At 37.7% G+C, this 13,920-nt stretch overlaps 1 protein-coding gene across 3 annotated transcripts; it reads right to left on the reverse strand.

The window, feature by feature from the left end:
- Positions 1–112: 112 nt before the first annotated feature.
- LOC115691227 (CBL-interacting serine/threonine-protein kinase 24-like) lies at positions 113–9,389 on the reverse strand. Of its 3 annotated transcripts, none has more exons than XM_030617813.2 (15): positions 9,251–9,389; positions 8,538–8,725; positions 7,553–7,615; positions 7,345–7,416; positions 6,555–6,662; positions 6,383–6,457; positions 6,217–6,270; positions 5,177–5,302; positions 4,406–4,495; positions 3,894–4,016; positions 3,593–3,712; positions 3,070–3,186; positions 1,786–1,842; positions 1,607–1,681; positions 113–561 (listed from the first exon to the last, which is right to left on the reverse strand). In XM_030617813.2, the coding sequence occupies exons 2-15, from the start codon at positions 8,697–8,699 to the stop codon at positions 466–468; spliced, it is 1,338 nt and encodes a 445-aa protein (XP_030473673.1). In that variant the 5' UTR covers positions 8,700–8,725; positions 9,251–9,389; the 3' UTR covers positions 113–465. The 3 variants fall into 3 exon arrangements, with proteins under 3 accessions (XP_030473673.1, XP_056162224.1, XP_056162225.1); XM_056306249.1 differs by having other exon boundaries at positions 8,538–8,782; XM_056306250.1 differs by lacking the exon at positions 9,251–9,389 and adding an exon at positions 7,704–7,843 and having other exon boundaries at positions 8,538–8,669.
- Between the last annotated feature and the right edge of the window lie 4,531 nt (positions 9,390–13,920).

Here is a 13,920-nt window from a genome sequence, read left to right on the forward strand (position 1 = left end):
TAATAATGCATATTAACAAAATTTGGGAAATGAAAAACAAGATATTTCGCAAAAGCGACATGTTTCGAATAGAAATATTTCGATTTTCAAAGCACGACTCACGACTCTGTAATTTAAGAGTATACTCTTTAACATTTTTCTTTTTTATTTAATTACTTCAAGCAAGTCTATTTTTTATCAAGAAACAAGTATGGTTCTACATTGCCGAGAAATCCCTAAATCAAAGAATACAAGTGGTAACATCTCTGGATAAAAGCTATAAGATACTTCGCAACGATTTCATGATCATCAGGACTACCATAATCTACAGAGCCAAACATATACAGGTTTTCTTTTTTATTAGTTTTTTTTTAGGTATATCACCCCGAAACTGCCGTATTTTCAAGGGGTCGATCATCTCGGGGAAGGAACAGCATGTCTCGGAGCAGTCTGCGCAGTGATTTGCCTCACGCCCACTACACTGGATCAGCAAGTCATTGTTCTAAGCAGACTGGCGTTCGCCAAACCCTCGGCCGGTTTCAAGATGATGTGGTCCAGTTTAGCGCAGAGGTTCTTGTAGAACTGCCATAGACAAGACAACACAGAAGTTTAGCGAAACCGGGTTAGATTCATGATACAGTATAGTCTGAAAGGGACAATGAGACGCTTGTAGACTTCAAATCGCATCCTGGGTGGAGTCGTTCCACTCGAACAGACACGATCGAGCACCTCGAACCAGTAGATCGACTTGACCAAAAGAATGTGAGTGGTTCAACTAGACTTCATTGGTGCTAGGAAAATTCAATGGAAGTGCACTAGAATATCAGTTGACCTCAATTAGTAATACCTTTCCCAAGGCTTTGATAAAGATGAAGATTAAATACTCGGCTTCAGCGATGCAAATCTGATGTAATTGATACATTACTTACGAACTTACATGTACCGAGATAAATCGGTCAAATTGCATAGACGAAGTGAGATCATTGAATGAACTTGCTGAAACACAATGCAAAGGTACTGGGGTATTACTGGAAGGGCAAGTTCACAAGTGCAAATTTTACTATCAAATGGCCTGCAAGGATTCTTTTGCAATTTCTTGGCCATTAATAGGAGTGCAAGCCAGTCAAGCTACGTGAGCTACTTGTGCAGTTGTTATCGACCCGCTACCTACTCGAGATAGGCTAGAATTTTTTCAAGCTCGACTCAGGTCCGAGCCTAAGATACTTGACTTGATCAGCTCACGAGCCTAATCAAGTTATCTCATTTGTTATGCAGGTTTTGTTAATTTTGTAACAGATAATGGACTTATAATAGTACTTCTTTAGTTTGTAGTTACACTTTCACCTTTTAATGTAATTTTAAACACAAACAGAAAGGCAGAGTGCAAGTATTTCGAGCCAAGTCGAGTTCAATCGAGCTAGAAAAGTCGAGTATGTCGAGTTTTATTTCGAGTCTGGTCGAGTTAGAGCGGGAAGAAAAGTTTTGAATTTATAAATCGAGCTTGAATCAAGTTTCGAGCTCTGAATTTATGAGTCGAGTCGAGCTCGAGCCGCCTGGCATTGTGTTAGATCCAAACAGGGATTACCAGGTGGAAGTTTCTGAATCGAATGACATATTAAGAGCTTACCTTATGATACTCGAGTGTATCCCCAGCGGCCTTTCTAACATCAACCATGAACAGAGATGGTGCCACTTCATACACCTAAGGAAGAATTACTCGATCACGTTATGAATGACAAGGATCCAGAAGCCAAGTTTGTATCGCCGAAGATAGTCTGAAGTTAATGCAAAACTTATAAGAGTTACCTCCAAGACGACTGCGAATTGACCAGCCTTGTTTGCAGATATTCCTTCAATTCTCGTCTTCAAGGACAAAGGTATGAACAAAATGTCAGAATACAAAACCGAATGTTATTTACTGAAACTGAACTTCTTTAACACATTGATAGTACACCGAAAGCATGAGAATGAATAGAAAAGGATCATTAAAACTAAGGGTGCGTTTGTTTTGCGAAAAAATGGATGATTTGGAAAATATTAAAAATGTTCGCCTATATCGCTTACAAAAACGAATGAACGAAAAGTATTTTCATCGTTCACGAAAATATTTAGATATAAATTGTTATCGATAATGAAAACATTTCTCATTGACTAATTATATTGAGCGATACAAGCAATTACTTTTAGGAAAATATTTTCCAAATCATTCACCAGGAAACAAGCGAAGCCTAAGTAAATTTAAACCTTCAACTGAAAATGCATGCTCAACCAAAGAATGTTTGAACTGAGAATTTCTAATTATGCCATCTCAGGCATGTTAAGTAATTCAAACCATAAAACAAACAAAGATCCCTATGAGAAACGAAAAGATTGATGGCCAAGGATAAATATTACTACTCTTTCTTTCTACCATCTTCAATACGATCCTCTAAGAGTAAGGTTAGTAGAGTGGACATCTCGTCCACTTCTCAAACCCTCGTGCATCAGTGAATAATCTAGCTATTCCACACGTTATAATATGTTTCTAGCTGAAATTGGGCATATTCTTGGTAGATGTTCCTAAGTGATGGAAAACACAACATGCAATATAACTGATACTCTAATCAAATATTGATCCTTGGCGGAAACTGCTAGGGGAAAATGAAAGTCATGAACCAACGGTCTAGCTTGACAGAATGAGTGGCGCACAGCATTCTTCTATTGACATTATTTACTCATGTATGGATGTTGACAGAATGAGATATGATTTTAGCATGGATGTTGACTTAGGAACACTGCAGCTCAAAACTCGAGTCTCAACAGTTACACAAACCATAATCATGTCCTGTTGCAAATTTACAGTTGTACTAAGCGCGCACAGTATAAATGGCAAAAACGAAGCACAATCACTAGATGTCCCATAAAACCAAAACAATTCTAGCACATGTTGCATTCTAAGAGAGTATACGCTTATGTGTTTGCCACGCCTAAATATATAGATGAGTCCGGAGTCAAATATAGGTCTACACGCATTTGATTTTACAGTACTTCAAGATGGTCAGGAAATGAATGCTGTCTGACTTTGAATTGTGTCATGCGATAGACAGATACCTTGAAATTACGTGTATGGACTTTGAGACCCATTGATATTCCAACAGCTTCAATCGATGAAATCACAACTTGAGCTGGTTTTCGGGAAACAAAACGAGTTTGCCGCTTTACATGATCCTGCCGCAGATAGACAATGATATGAGAGAGAGAGAGAGAGAGAGAGAGAGAGAGAGAGAGAGAGAGAGAAGGGGGGGGGGGGGAGAGGTTCTCCGAAATGGCTACTTTTTTTATTTAAATCTAGATGTGTAAATGTATAAGTTGATCGAAGTAAACTGGCCAATGAATAATATGACAGATTTGTTTTACTTTTTCATTCCCATTCCCGAGACTCACCTAATATGGACCTTAAAAGGTGAGCTAAATCATATGGACAAACCAAATTACTTCAGAGTTTAACAATCCCTAATTTGTTGATAGTAATAAGTCTGCTACAGGTTAAATTTGATAAACTGCAGTAGCAAATGGCTAGAATTACTTTTTGGGACATACTAATTGCAGAGAATGATGAATTCAAATGCATTACCAGACCCCTGTCAAAAAGAGCTGACAGATTCAGCCCTTGAGATAGAGTTATCATCTCAAACGCATTCATCATTAGAGGGCTCCCTTCTATAGAGTCTGAGTTCTCAGCTACATACTTTTCCTGCAAATTACCCACGACTTCTTAAATAATTTAAGCAAATACAACAAAGATCATTGAACTTTTAGGGCTTTAATAAAAATGCCACGAGACAGCTTCTATTGAACAATTTTAATCATGAAGTAATACCAGAAAGAAGACAGCTCTCTGGAATTAAATCAGAGAACAGTGGACTGAAGCAAACCTCGATATCATCAAAAACCGCATGCACATCATCCAGATCCACATCTTCAAGTTCTCTATGTTTGATAGGCACATAGTTTTTACGAAACCATGGATGCTTCCTGATAGTGTCAATATCAATGCGCTGTTTTAAGAAATATCCACAAAGTTATGCATCAGCATTAAAAATAAATGCTAATGCAAGCTCAAGAAGTATGCAAAACAGTGATGTACTATTGTTTAGTAATATGACAGACTTGCAATAAGATAAATCTCGCAAAATCACTTAAGAATATTAGTTGACTAATAATGAAATCTGACATTATGAATTAACACCCCATCAAATACTTGGACAACATAATGCATAAAGTTCAAGTGAGATTATCACTACATGCATGGAAGAGATACATTCAATCATGCTACAACGTCAACCAGGCTAAGAAAAAATTAAGTCAACCCACCAAATGCGTCAAATGAAGTTTACGAGGCAATTTATTAGCATAAAAGTATAGGGTGTCAAATTGAACAACTTACTGTCTTGGGATTGGGATCAAGAGTCTTTTGGATCAAGGACTTTGCACCCGCAGAAAACCAGAAGGGGCAAGAAAATTCGGCAGCATTTATCTATACATAAACCAGAGAAGTGAGGACTTTCAAATCATAAAAGTAGATAACTATTCACTTATATAACAAAGGACAAAGAGATCGCATGCGATGAATTGAAATGATGAAGGTTGCTGATCTAAAGTTCAATACAATCCAGGAAAAGCACCATGAAGAAAGGATCAAAACAGATGGGACATAGGAAAAAAAAAACAGAGGGGACAAGAAAAGAAAGGATAACAAGCAGCCATTCATTCCAAGATCCCATTCAGTCAGTTATGCAGTAAAATGGACCAACTTCTGGCGTATTAGAATTGAGCAGACTATTATATGTTCGACTACTTTTTTTACACACCAATCCCCGATCAAGAGGAGCAATGTGAAAAGGATAAGGAATTATTATTACAATTAGTCAACCTCTACTAGCATTTGCTGTCCACACACCATCTACTCCAAGCACTGACACGTCTTCCAAGTCCAAATGACAACAAACTCTAAGCTGATAGCTCCCTTATAATGACAATATCCGTAAATAAACAATGGCAGATATTTTATGCTCGCCACGTTTGCCAATACTTTTTCTCATACACTCTTGACTCTACTTAAAAGGGAACAGGAGAGGTAAAAATTATTACCACGGATCAACAAGGAGTCTAGGTCTACCCATATTTAATTTGGAAAAAATCAAGGTAAGAACATGACCTTTTTAAAAAGACTTGGAAGGTCCGTCTCATCAAACGGGAGATATCCAGCCATTATAACAAAGAGAATAACTCCACATGACCATATATCAGCTGCTGCACCATCATATCCATGCTGCCCAAGCACCTGAGGCATTTTTTAGCATTAAAAAATATGGCAAATTGAGAGGTAGAACGTAGAAACAACATAAGCCCAAAAGGAATTCAAGTGAGCTACTATAGCCACAACCAACAAAGCGGGTTCAAAGATGGCCATTTACCATACAAATAAGCAATATGAAGAGTATCCACCATTTGATATAGCATGCTAGCAACCATCAGGCAAGAAAGCAATGAAGGGAACAAATGCTTTAAGAGCTTTCAACCTCTCAGATAGTCTTTTTTCTTTTATCCTTTTATTACCTACTTCTTAAAAGCAACTGCCGGCATTCAATAACTTTTCACAGGTCATAATATCACAAATGAACCTTTTGAGATTTTTTAAGCGTCTCCAATGGCTTTATATACGACATCTTCACACAGGGTGAGGAGAGGTGGCTGGTGTTCATGTCAGCTTCCACAGACCGGAGTACGCATAGAAGGTTACTTCTACAGGATTGCCAATCTTATATAGCATTTAACTCCCATAACAATCAACTAAGGTAAAGAAAAACAGTACTGAAGCTTCTTTACTAATGGCAAAGGAAAACCAATACCTAGTGAAACAAAGCCACTGTCTGGATCAGATATTGTGATATTTAATGATCATCTGTTCTTGTAGGCAAAGCCCACTAAAGGAAAAGGAAACTAGGTGCTAAACAAATGTAAAATCAGATCAAAATTTTTAACAGTGATGACAATGTAGTTTACCAACTGAAAAATACATTTCCAATAAATAGAATTCATAAGAATTATGCATGTTGGAGTTGTTGTCCAATCATTTGGCCCAAAATATATAACTGGCAATCAATAATACACCTAAGGTGAAACACAACCAAAATGAGGATGAAAGAGCACATCAAAATGTTAATTTTACTAAATAGAAGGTGACTACATTAGTACCTCGGGAGCAACATAATTTGGTGTTCCACATGTTGTGTGAAGGAGTCCAACCCCCTGTATACAATTAGAAGCATATTCAGAAGAGAATACAGATGGGAACGGAAGAATGAAGAATTATAATCACATAAAATCTTGATGATCCTGAAGTGAACATCATAATGCTTACCGGCTGGGGCAGAGCACTCAATCCAAAGTCAGAAACTTTTAAGTTTCCATGAAAGTCAAGAAGAAGATTCTCAGGCTTTAACCAAACAGCAAGGAAAAACTAATCAGTCAATACATTGTGCCAAATGAACACATAACATGAGATATAATACATTCAAGGTACAGCTCAGTACCTTCAGATCTCTATGATAGACACCCTTGCTATGACAATGAGCAACTGCATCTATAAGCTGCTGGAAATATTTCCGACACAAGTTTTCAGAAAGTTTTCCTTGGTGAACCTGTGAATCCAAACATAAACAAATCAGGCATCAGAATTTCATGATTGTTCACGATCTAAACTTTCAAATATAACTATTTTGCGATAAAAAACTTAAGAACAACCCCGATCTTTAGTAGAATTTGGTTCTGTTAAAATTGTTTGAAATTTCCGATATTGATTGATAAAATCATAAAATCAACGCTATTTTTCCAATCTTAACAATTCGATTCTCTTATAGATTTGCTACACCAAAACTTAGTGTCACCTTTTTGAGGTTTTGACATTAAGATTTAAAGACTTTGCTAGCGTTCAATTGCATCTCAATTCTGCTTATGTAAATTCTTATCTTACAAAAGACACGATTACTTACTTTCACTAGTATATGTACATTATAAATACAAATTATTTCGACAATTTCTAGAATCTTAAGATTCTCGATCTGATCTCTGAAACACCTCCATCAATCTTAAGTAGAGTCCCCATTTTATAACCTTGTTTCTATGGTTGCGAAGATATATCTTCGACATGCAAAGAGAAAAAAATTGAACTGAATTATTTTTAGCTTAATTTCCAATGTAACAAGATCATGTTACCACACAAGTAAATAAAATATGCATGCTGTAAAAGTTGGAACCTGCAAAACCCACTCAATCATTCTCCAACCAGGATAAAATGCATACAAAGGCAATCGTAGTTCTTACAATTTTATCAAATAATTCACCGCCAGTCACAAACTCAAGGATGATATATATCTTTGTCCGGCTTGCTAAAACCTGCAGCATTCAAGTAACGAGGTGAAGCTTACGTTAATTAAGTAAGAGTCATGAAGAAGAAGCACAATTGAATCGAATTCTTAGAGATCATGAAAAAAGCCACGAGGATCATTAAGAAGAGGAGATTATCAGATACCTCATGCAGCCTAACTATGTTAGGATGCCTGACTATCTTCATTATGGATATCTCCCTTCTGATCTGCAATAAAGAAGAAAGATTGTTAGAGAGAGACAATACTATTGACAAGCTAAGAAGAAGAGTTAACAAGCTCGCGAATGATGATTACTTAATCTTGCTGGATATCAGTTGACCTGGTTGTCCTGGAATAGCAACTGATTACAAGTAACATGGGCAAGAATAATGCCCTGCGTTACATTATCTACTGCACGGACTGTTAGTGCTTACGGCAACTTACAATCTCAAATACTAAGAGCAAAGTAAATGTTAGTATTACAATCCAAATTGTATGTACATTTTTGGACAAGCTGAACAACCCGGATTGAGAGATGTAGCTCTAAAGTAAAACAGTTCCCAAAAATCCCCAAAACTGTAAAAATTGGACATCAAACAAATGCAAGTCTTCCTTCTCACACGAGCCGGACCAAAGTCCTCAATTTCATCCTTTCGAGTTTAGTAATTTAACCATGTCATTGCTCTGACTGCATTTCTTGAAAAAGCACCAAAGTCGTGGTCAGACTTCAATTAGGTGCTATGCAAGTTTCAGATAGCCAGTGGGCAAGCTAAATTTATCAAGTTCATCTCTTTTTCTCCTATTGTTACAATGAAATTCTGCCTCTTTAAAATGGACCACAGCCTCAGGAAGAGAACAGCTGTCCATTGCCTCTGATAACTTTCTCGCTCCTTAGTTAAGTTATTGTTAACTCTGTCTTAAGTGACATCAATCATGAAACTATGAAGTGGCATGGGAGGCAAAACATTTTATATCTAAAAACAATGAACTTGAGCTGTTGCCAACACCAAAGATTGAAGTTTAGACTACTATCAGCCTAGAAATTGCTGCATCGACAATCAACAGTCGAAGAGATTCCGGATACGTATGTGAATGTAATTTGACTGAATGAAAAGTCCTTCTTAGGGAAGAAAGCCGAAAGGTAAGTACCTGATCGACCATTCTGTGCTTAAGAATGGTGCTTTTGGCCATAATCTTTATGGCCACGCTCTCCCCAGTTTCCAGGTTCTGCGCGAACTTGACCTTGGCGAAAGTCCCTTCGCCAATCGTCCGCCCGACTTGATACTTCCCGACCTTCCTCGTTGTCACCATCTTCGATAGGCACTCAGCTCATTCTCCTGTAACCAGCAGCACCCGCAATCACAACTCGCTCGCTCCTCAGCGGAAACAAGACACTGCAAATCGCATCTACACTCGAAAATTGCAATATCAACCAATCTGTCAATCACAATAGAACCTCCGATGCAGCAGAGCCCCCGAACTTTACGTAGAAAACAAAACTTAACAAAGTTAAACATATTCTAAGCAGCGACGACCGCCGATCCATCATGACGCCGGAAAAAAAAAACCAGAAATCGCATTGACGAAGCGAAAAACCGATGAGCGATCGCTCGTTTTCCGGCAAATCGCACGCGATTGCTTCCGAGCTCAAGCAAGCTGAGAACACGAAGATAGCGCAAATGCAAAAAAGCAAAAGCAACCGGAGCAAACGGTTTCCGAAAGCAACTACTCATCAGAAGCTCGATTTCGTCCTCGCAAGGAAAAAGCTCGAAGGAAGAAACCGAGACCGAGAGCGAAGCAAATCAAAACCGCGCCGGGCGCATGCCGGCCGGCGCAGCACCGGGAGGCGGAGGTACCCTTACCGGAGGCGGACAGGCTCGCCGGAGCTCCGTCATGCGACGCCGCGTTGCGCGCAGAGATGGAGAGATGGAGACGGAGACGGTTGTTATTATATGTGATCTGGACACGGCGTCGTCGTCGTCGTCTTTATATAACACGAAAGCACATTGTCCAATTCGATTTGCGACTTTTCTGGTTTTTTTTTTTTGTTACTTTTTTTAAATTTTATTGAGTTGCTTGCAGATGGCCCTTTTGAATAAACTAATTATTTTAATGATTTGCCACGTCATATCTCTTATATTCAACGGCTACCCCGGGGAAAAAACGACGTCTTTTGTGGGGCTTGAGAGTCGAGACCACTTATCAGATTCGTCGGGGGCATATGCTGTGTATGTACATTATTGATATGTAAGTTTTTATTGCATAATTATTATTTTTTTTTTCCGAAATTCAGTTATGAACCGATCAGTTTTTGTTATTAAATGAGCATTACGTGTTGCTTGGCGAGGAAGAGGAAAAGAAGATAAAAAAAAAAGTCTTGCCAATTCTATGAAAATGCACCAATGACGTCTTGTGTGGGGCTCGAGAGTCGAGACCACTTATCGGATCGTCGGGGCATATGCTGTGTATGTACATTATTGATATGTAAGTTTTTATTGCATAATTATTATTTATTTTTCCGAAATTCAGTTATGAACCGATCAGTTTTTGTTATTAAATGAGCATTACGTGTTGCTTGGCGAGGAAGAGGAAAAGAAGATAAAAAAAAGTCTTGCCAATTCTATGAAAATGCACCAATCCCTAAAATAGTAATAATCCTTTTAAAGAACTCTTAGGGAAAAGGGAAATCGTCTGCAAAGTCCTAAATTTGTGGTCAATTCAGTAATGAACTTTTTAATCTGGTCAATTCAATTTTAAACCTTTTGATAATTTGTCAATGTAATCCTTTTGATCAACTTTGATTGGAAATCACTAAGATGACAGTCCAACATACATGGGCGGCACTCACATGCAATTTTCACAAATTTTTAAACTTCTTGATTTTTTGGTTTTTTTCTTTTCATTTTCCTTTTTTTTATTGTTTTCTTCTAAAGAAAAATGAGGGGTGACGGCTTTTTGCATAGTGCCTGGCATGGGCTTCGCGACCATCGCTAAGGCCCTGGCAACCCCTACCGACCCTTCTAGGAAGATGAACAGTGATAAAAAGAAAAAGTAAAGAAAGAAAAGGAAAAAAATCAAAAAAATTTATCAAAATTCAAAAAACTTCAAGAATATTACAAAAATTAACTACATCAACGCCGATCATAAGACATGATGCATCAACGTCATCGATTTTCAACCACAATTGACCGGAAAGACTGTGTTACCAAATCGTCAAAATATTTAAGACTAGATTAATCAATTTGAAAAATTTAGAATTGAATTGATAGTCGTATAATAAGTTTAAGTTTAAGTATTTTTGGTCAATTATCTGTCGGGAAAACAAAGTAACACGAGACAAATGATTAGCTTGCATTTTGGCGTGCCTTTTGTGTGGTCGCCGCCATTGAAGGGAAGGAAGGAAAAGTCCACGCAAGAGACAAGGACAAGCGATCGAAAGTCCACCGTTAGTCCATCCAAGAAGCAAGGACAAATGATCCAAAAGTTCACCAAAGATCACACGTAGATAAGATAGAAAGAAACGGATGGATTTGATGGCCACCTAAGGAACAAATTTGTTCCTTAGCATCTTGTGTTTCCCTCTTTGTGCTGCTAACTGTTCCTTCCAATCTTTTTCCATGGGGGGAGACCCACACGACAAGATGTTAAACTTGACCAAAGTACACTGAGGAAACCAAGGAGGGTGTTTCGATTTCCTTTTCCGCCACCTCGGGCATAGTTATGAGGGTCGGATCGATTGTCGACCTCTGTCTTCTGATTAGATTAGATTCGAGGTCTATTAGATGAGCCAGTAACATCTAGGATCACAAGCGTATCCTTTGATTCAATCGACCCGTGATTTCTTATATGTTTTTACCTATCCGATGATGTAAAAGATTGGTGGCTGTAGAATAGTTAAAGAAGTTAAATTTGAAATTTGCACTGTCATCGCAAACGGTCTTAACACCACCGTGAAACATGACCAACGCCCCTCTAGATCCCGGTCACCGCCAACACAACAATAACCACAATCGGCAACATCGCCACCAACACAACAATAACCCTAATTGCTATCCCAATTCTGAGCGGAACACCACCTTCGATCTAGGTCGGGTGATCCTGGATTGTAGGCCATGTAGCCTCAGATAGTTAGGGCGCATTTGGTTTGGTTTTTGGTGAAAAACCTTTGGGAAGATGCAAATGTAGGTTAAAAGGTTCTTCAACGAAACGTGTGCGACGTGGTGCTCCCCTTAATTTAAGAAACATATCGAGCCGATATTCGTAAAGTCGATATCGAATTAAATGATAACATTCAAAGACCACGTCGAAGAAGGAGCAAGTCCTTAAGAAATCATAGTCAAATGTCAGCCTATGCATGAGTAGCAAGTCGTTCGATAAATTAAATAATTAGGTCTCATCTATGTGCTTTAAACGTGGAAACTGATTCTACATACTTAAATTAGGTCTCTATTTTTAAATCGGGTGAAAACATAACCTAGGAATTATATCTTCGATTTTTCTTTTTCGGAATCGATGTAAAACCGTGTTTTTTTTTCTCAATATACGATTGACTTGATCTTCTAGGAATCGCTTACGGAACACGCATTTAGTTTCTTATTACGGTCTTCTTCTTCTTCTTTTTTTTCCTTTTTGTTAAGCAGGGATTTTCATGTAATAAATTATGGTAGGGTTTTTCTACACGCTTTAAATAAACTAAGTTATAGATGGCAACATTCATTAAATAAATAAATAAAAATTGCTTCCTTGTCCATATAAAGTTTCTAATTAGTTAATTAGCTCCTACGTATTTTCTTTGTATTTTATGGTTTCGTTTTCAGCTCCAGCTGTAGCTAGAGTTTCTAAGTCTCTAATTAGTATTGGCAAAATCATCACAAGTTTATGGCTCGAAACCTTTATTGCTGATGGAGAAGTCGTTGAGATACCTTTTGTCGTATGACCTCGCATCACCTATTAATTAAGAGGGCAAATTGTCACTTTTCAAGAAATTATGCCATACGGTAAAAAATATCTTACGCAAATAATCTTATCCACCACAAAAGAGCTCCATGGCCAGATCCGAAGGTCCTCCATGACTGAGCTCAACTCGATGAAGCTCGATTAGACCTCGGCCACGGAGGAGCTCCATGGCCAAATTTGGAGCACTAGTCCTTGTTCTCCTCCATGGCGGAACAACTGTCACCGTTCTCCTATGTCTCATGCACCTTTGTCACACGGGCAACTGCACCTCCATCCCTTGCACCTTCCTTCGTTGGGCCTCGACCTCAATGTCGGGGCAAGGGTAGAGGCGGCGACTACACTAATGGTTGCTAAAGATTGCAGGCCACGGCGATGAATATTGAGAAGGGATCGGTGGTGGCTTAAGTTTTTGCGCGATGGTGGTGTTCAGGTAATTTGGACGTCCGCGAGGGCTCAGAGATCTCAACTATCGACATTCAATCTGGCATGGATAGAGAGGAGAGGAGGTAGAGAGTGACGAGTAGAGTAAGGTGGGAATTGCGGTGACGAGATCCATTATGTTGACATTCAATTCTTATGAAAGGTTGACATTTAATCTAGCTTGGATATTCGTATATTTACCAAATATTATATAAGATACTAGAAATTCTATCTTTATTTATCCGACCTACATCCTATTTGACCCTATCCTATTCGATAAAAAACCTCATACAACCAAACGCAACCTAAGAGTTTTGTCAAGAATGTATTGTATCTTTCATTTTTCCTCTTATCTTGTCCTTTCTTTAGAGTAGAATGGACCTTCTATATCTATAAAAAAAAGAGAGGTTGTATTGTACATCATTTATAATAACAGCAACAAATCGTTTCCATAAGTAGTCAGTTCATATTTTTTTTTTGCGTATGATAATCATTTCATATTATTTTATAAATAGAATATAAGTCTAATTATTTAGAATTCTTTAAACTATATAAAAATTAATTTATACAAAAATATTAATTAAATTAGATAAATTCTATTTATTGATAAATTTTATTTATTATATTATAATAAGTAATATTTAAGGGCTCAGAGGAAAATCTCTTCATAATAAGTATTACAACTAACTCTATAAAAATGGTAAAATTACTATCAAAGAAATTTTAAAAGGAGCTTTTTTAGAATATAAGCATCCTTGTAAATATGACATCTAATAATATTACGAGAAAAATTGATTTCGTCTCCTTCCAATATATTATATCATAAAGACTAAACCTATTTTTCGATTCCATCCAATACATCATATAGTAAAATACAATGTCCGAGTTAATGTTACTTAAAAAGTAACGATCGATTACTTGAAAGAAAATGTTAAATTTATGTTTTGTAAGAAAACGATGTCAGCATGTGTTTGATAACTGTAAAGCGTAGAGAGATTTCTAAAGTCTTCGCGCAAGAGACGATTCGTTGAATTCTCTTAGTCCCACTCCCCACAGGAATTGAAGAGCACGCACGCACATTCATGGGTGCAGCAAATGCAAGCTCCTAGTGGAAGCTTTTCCATGAGATCCCCCAGCTATTGCTATCGAATCCCCT

Source organism: Syzygium oleosum, unplaced genomic scaffold (genome assembly GCF_021117445.2).
Source record: "Syzygium oleosum isolate NSW1041296 unplaced genomic scaffold, Sole_v2.1 Sole_v2.42, whole genome shotgun sequence".
Lineage (NCBI taxonomy): Eukaryota > Viridiplantae > Streptophyta > Magnoliopsida > Myrtales > Myrtaceae > Syzygium > Syzygium oleosum.

Excerpts from the sequence above, each read along its gene's own strand:
- LOC115691227 (XM_030617813.2), bottom strand. The coding sequence starts at position 8,699 with ATGGTGACAACGAGGAAGGTCGGGAAGTATCAAGTCGGGCGGACGATT. Across the intron at positions 6,271-6,382 it reads TGAGTGCTCTGCCCCAGCCG|GGGGTTGGACTCCTTCACAC; the intron begins GTAAGCATTATG and ends AATTGTATACAG. Across the intron at positions 4,496-5,176 it reads TTCCAAGTCTTTTTAAAAAG|ATAAATGCTGCCGAATTTTC; the intron begins GTCATGTTCTTA and ends GTTTATGTATAG.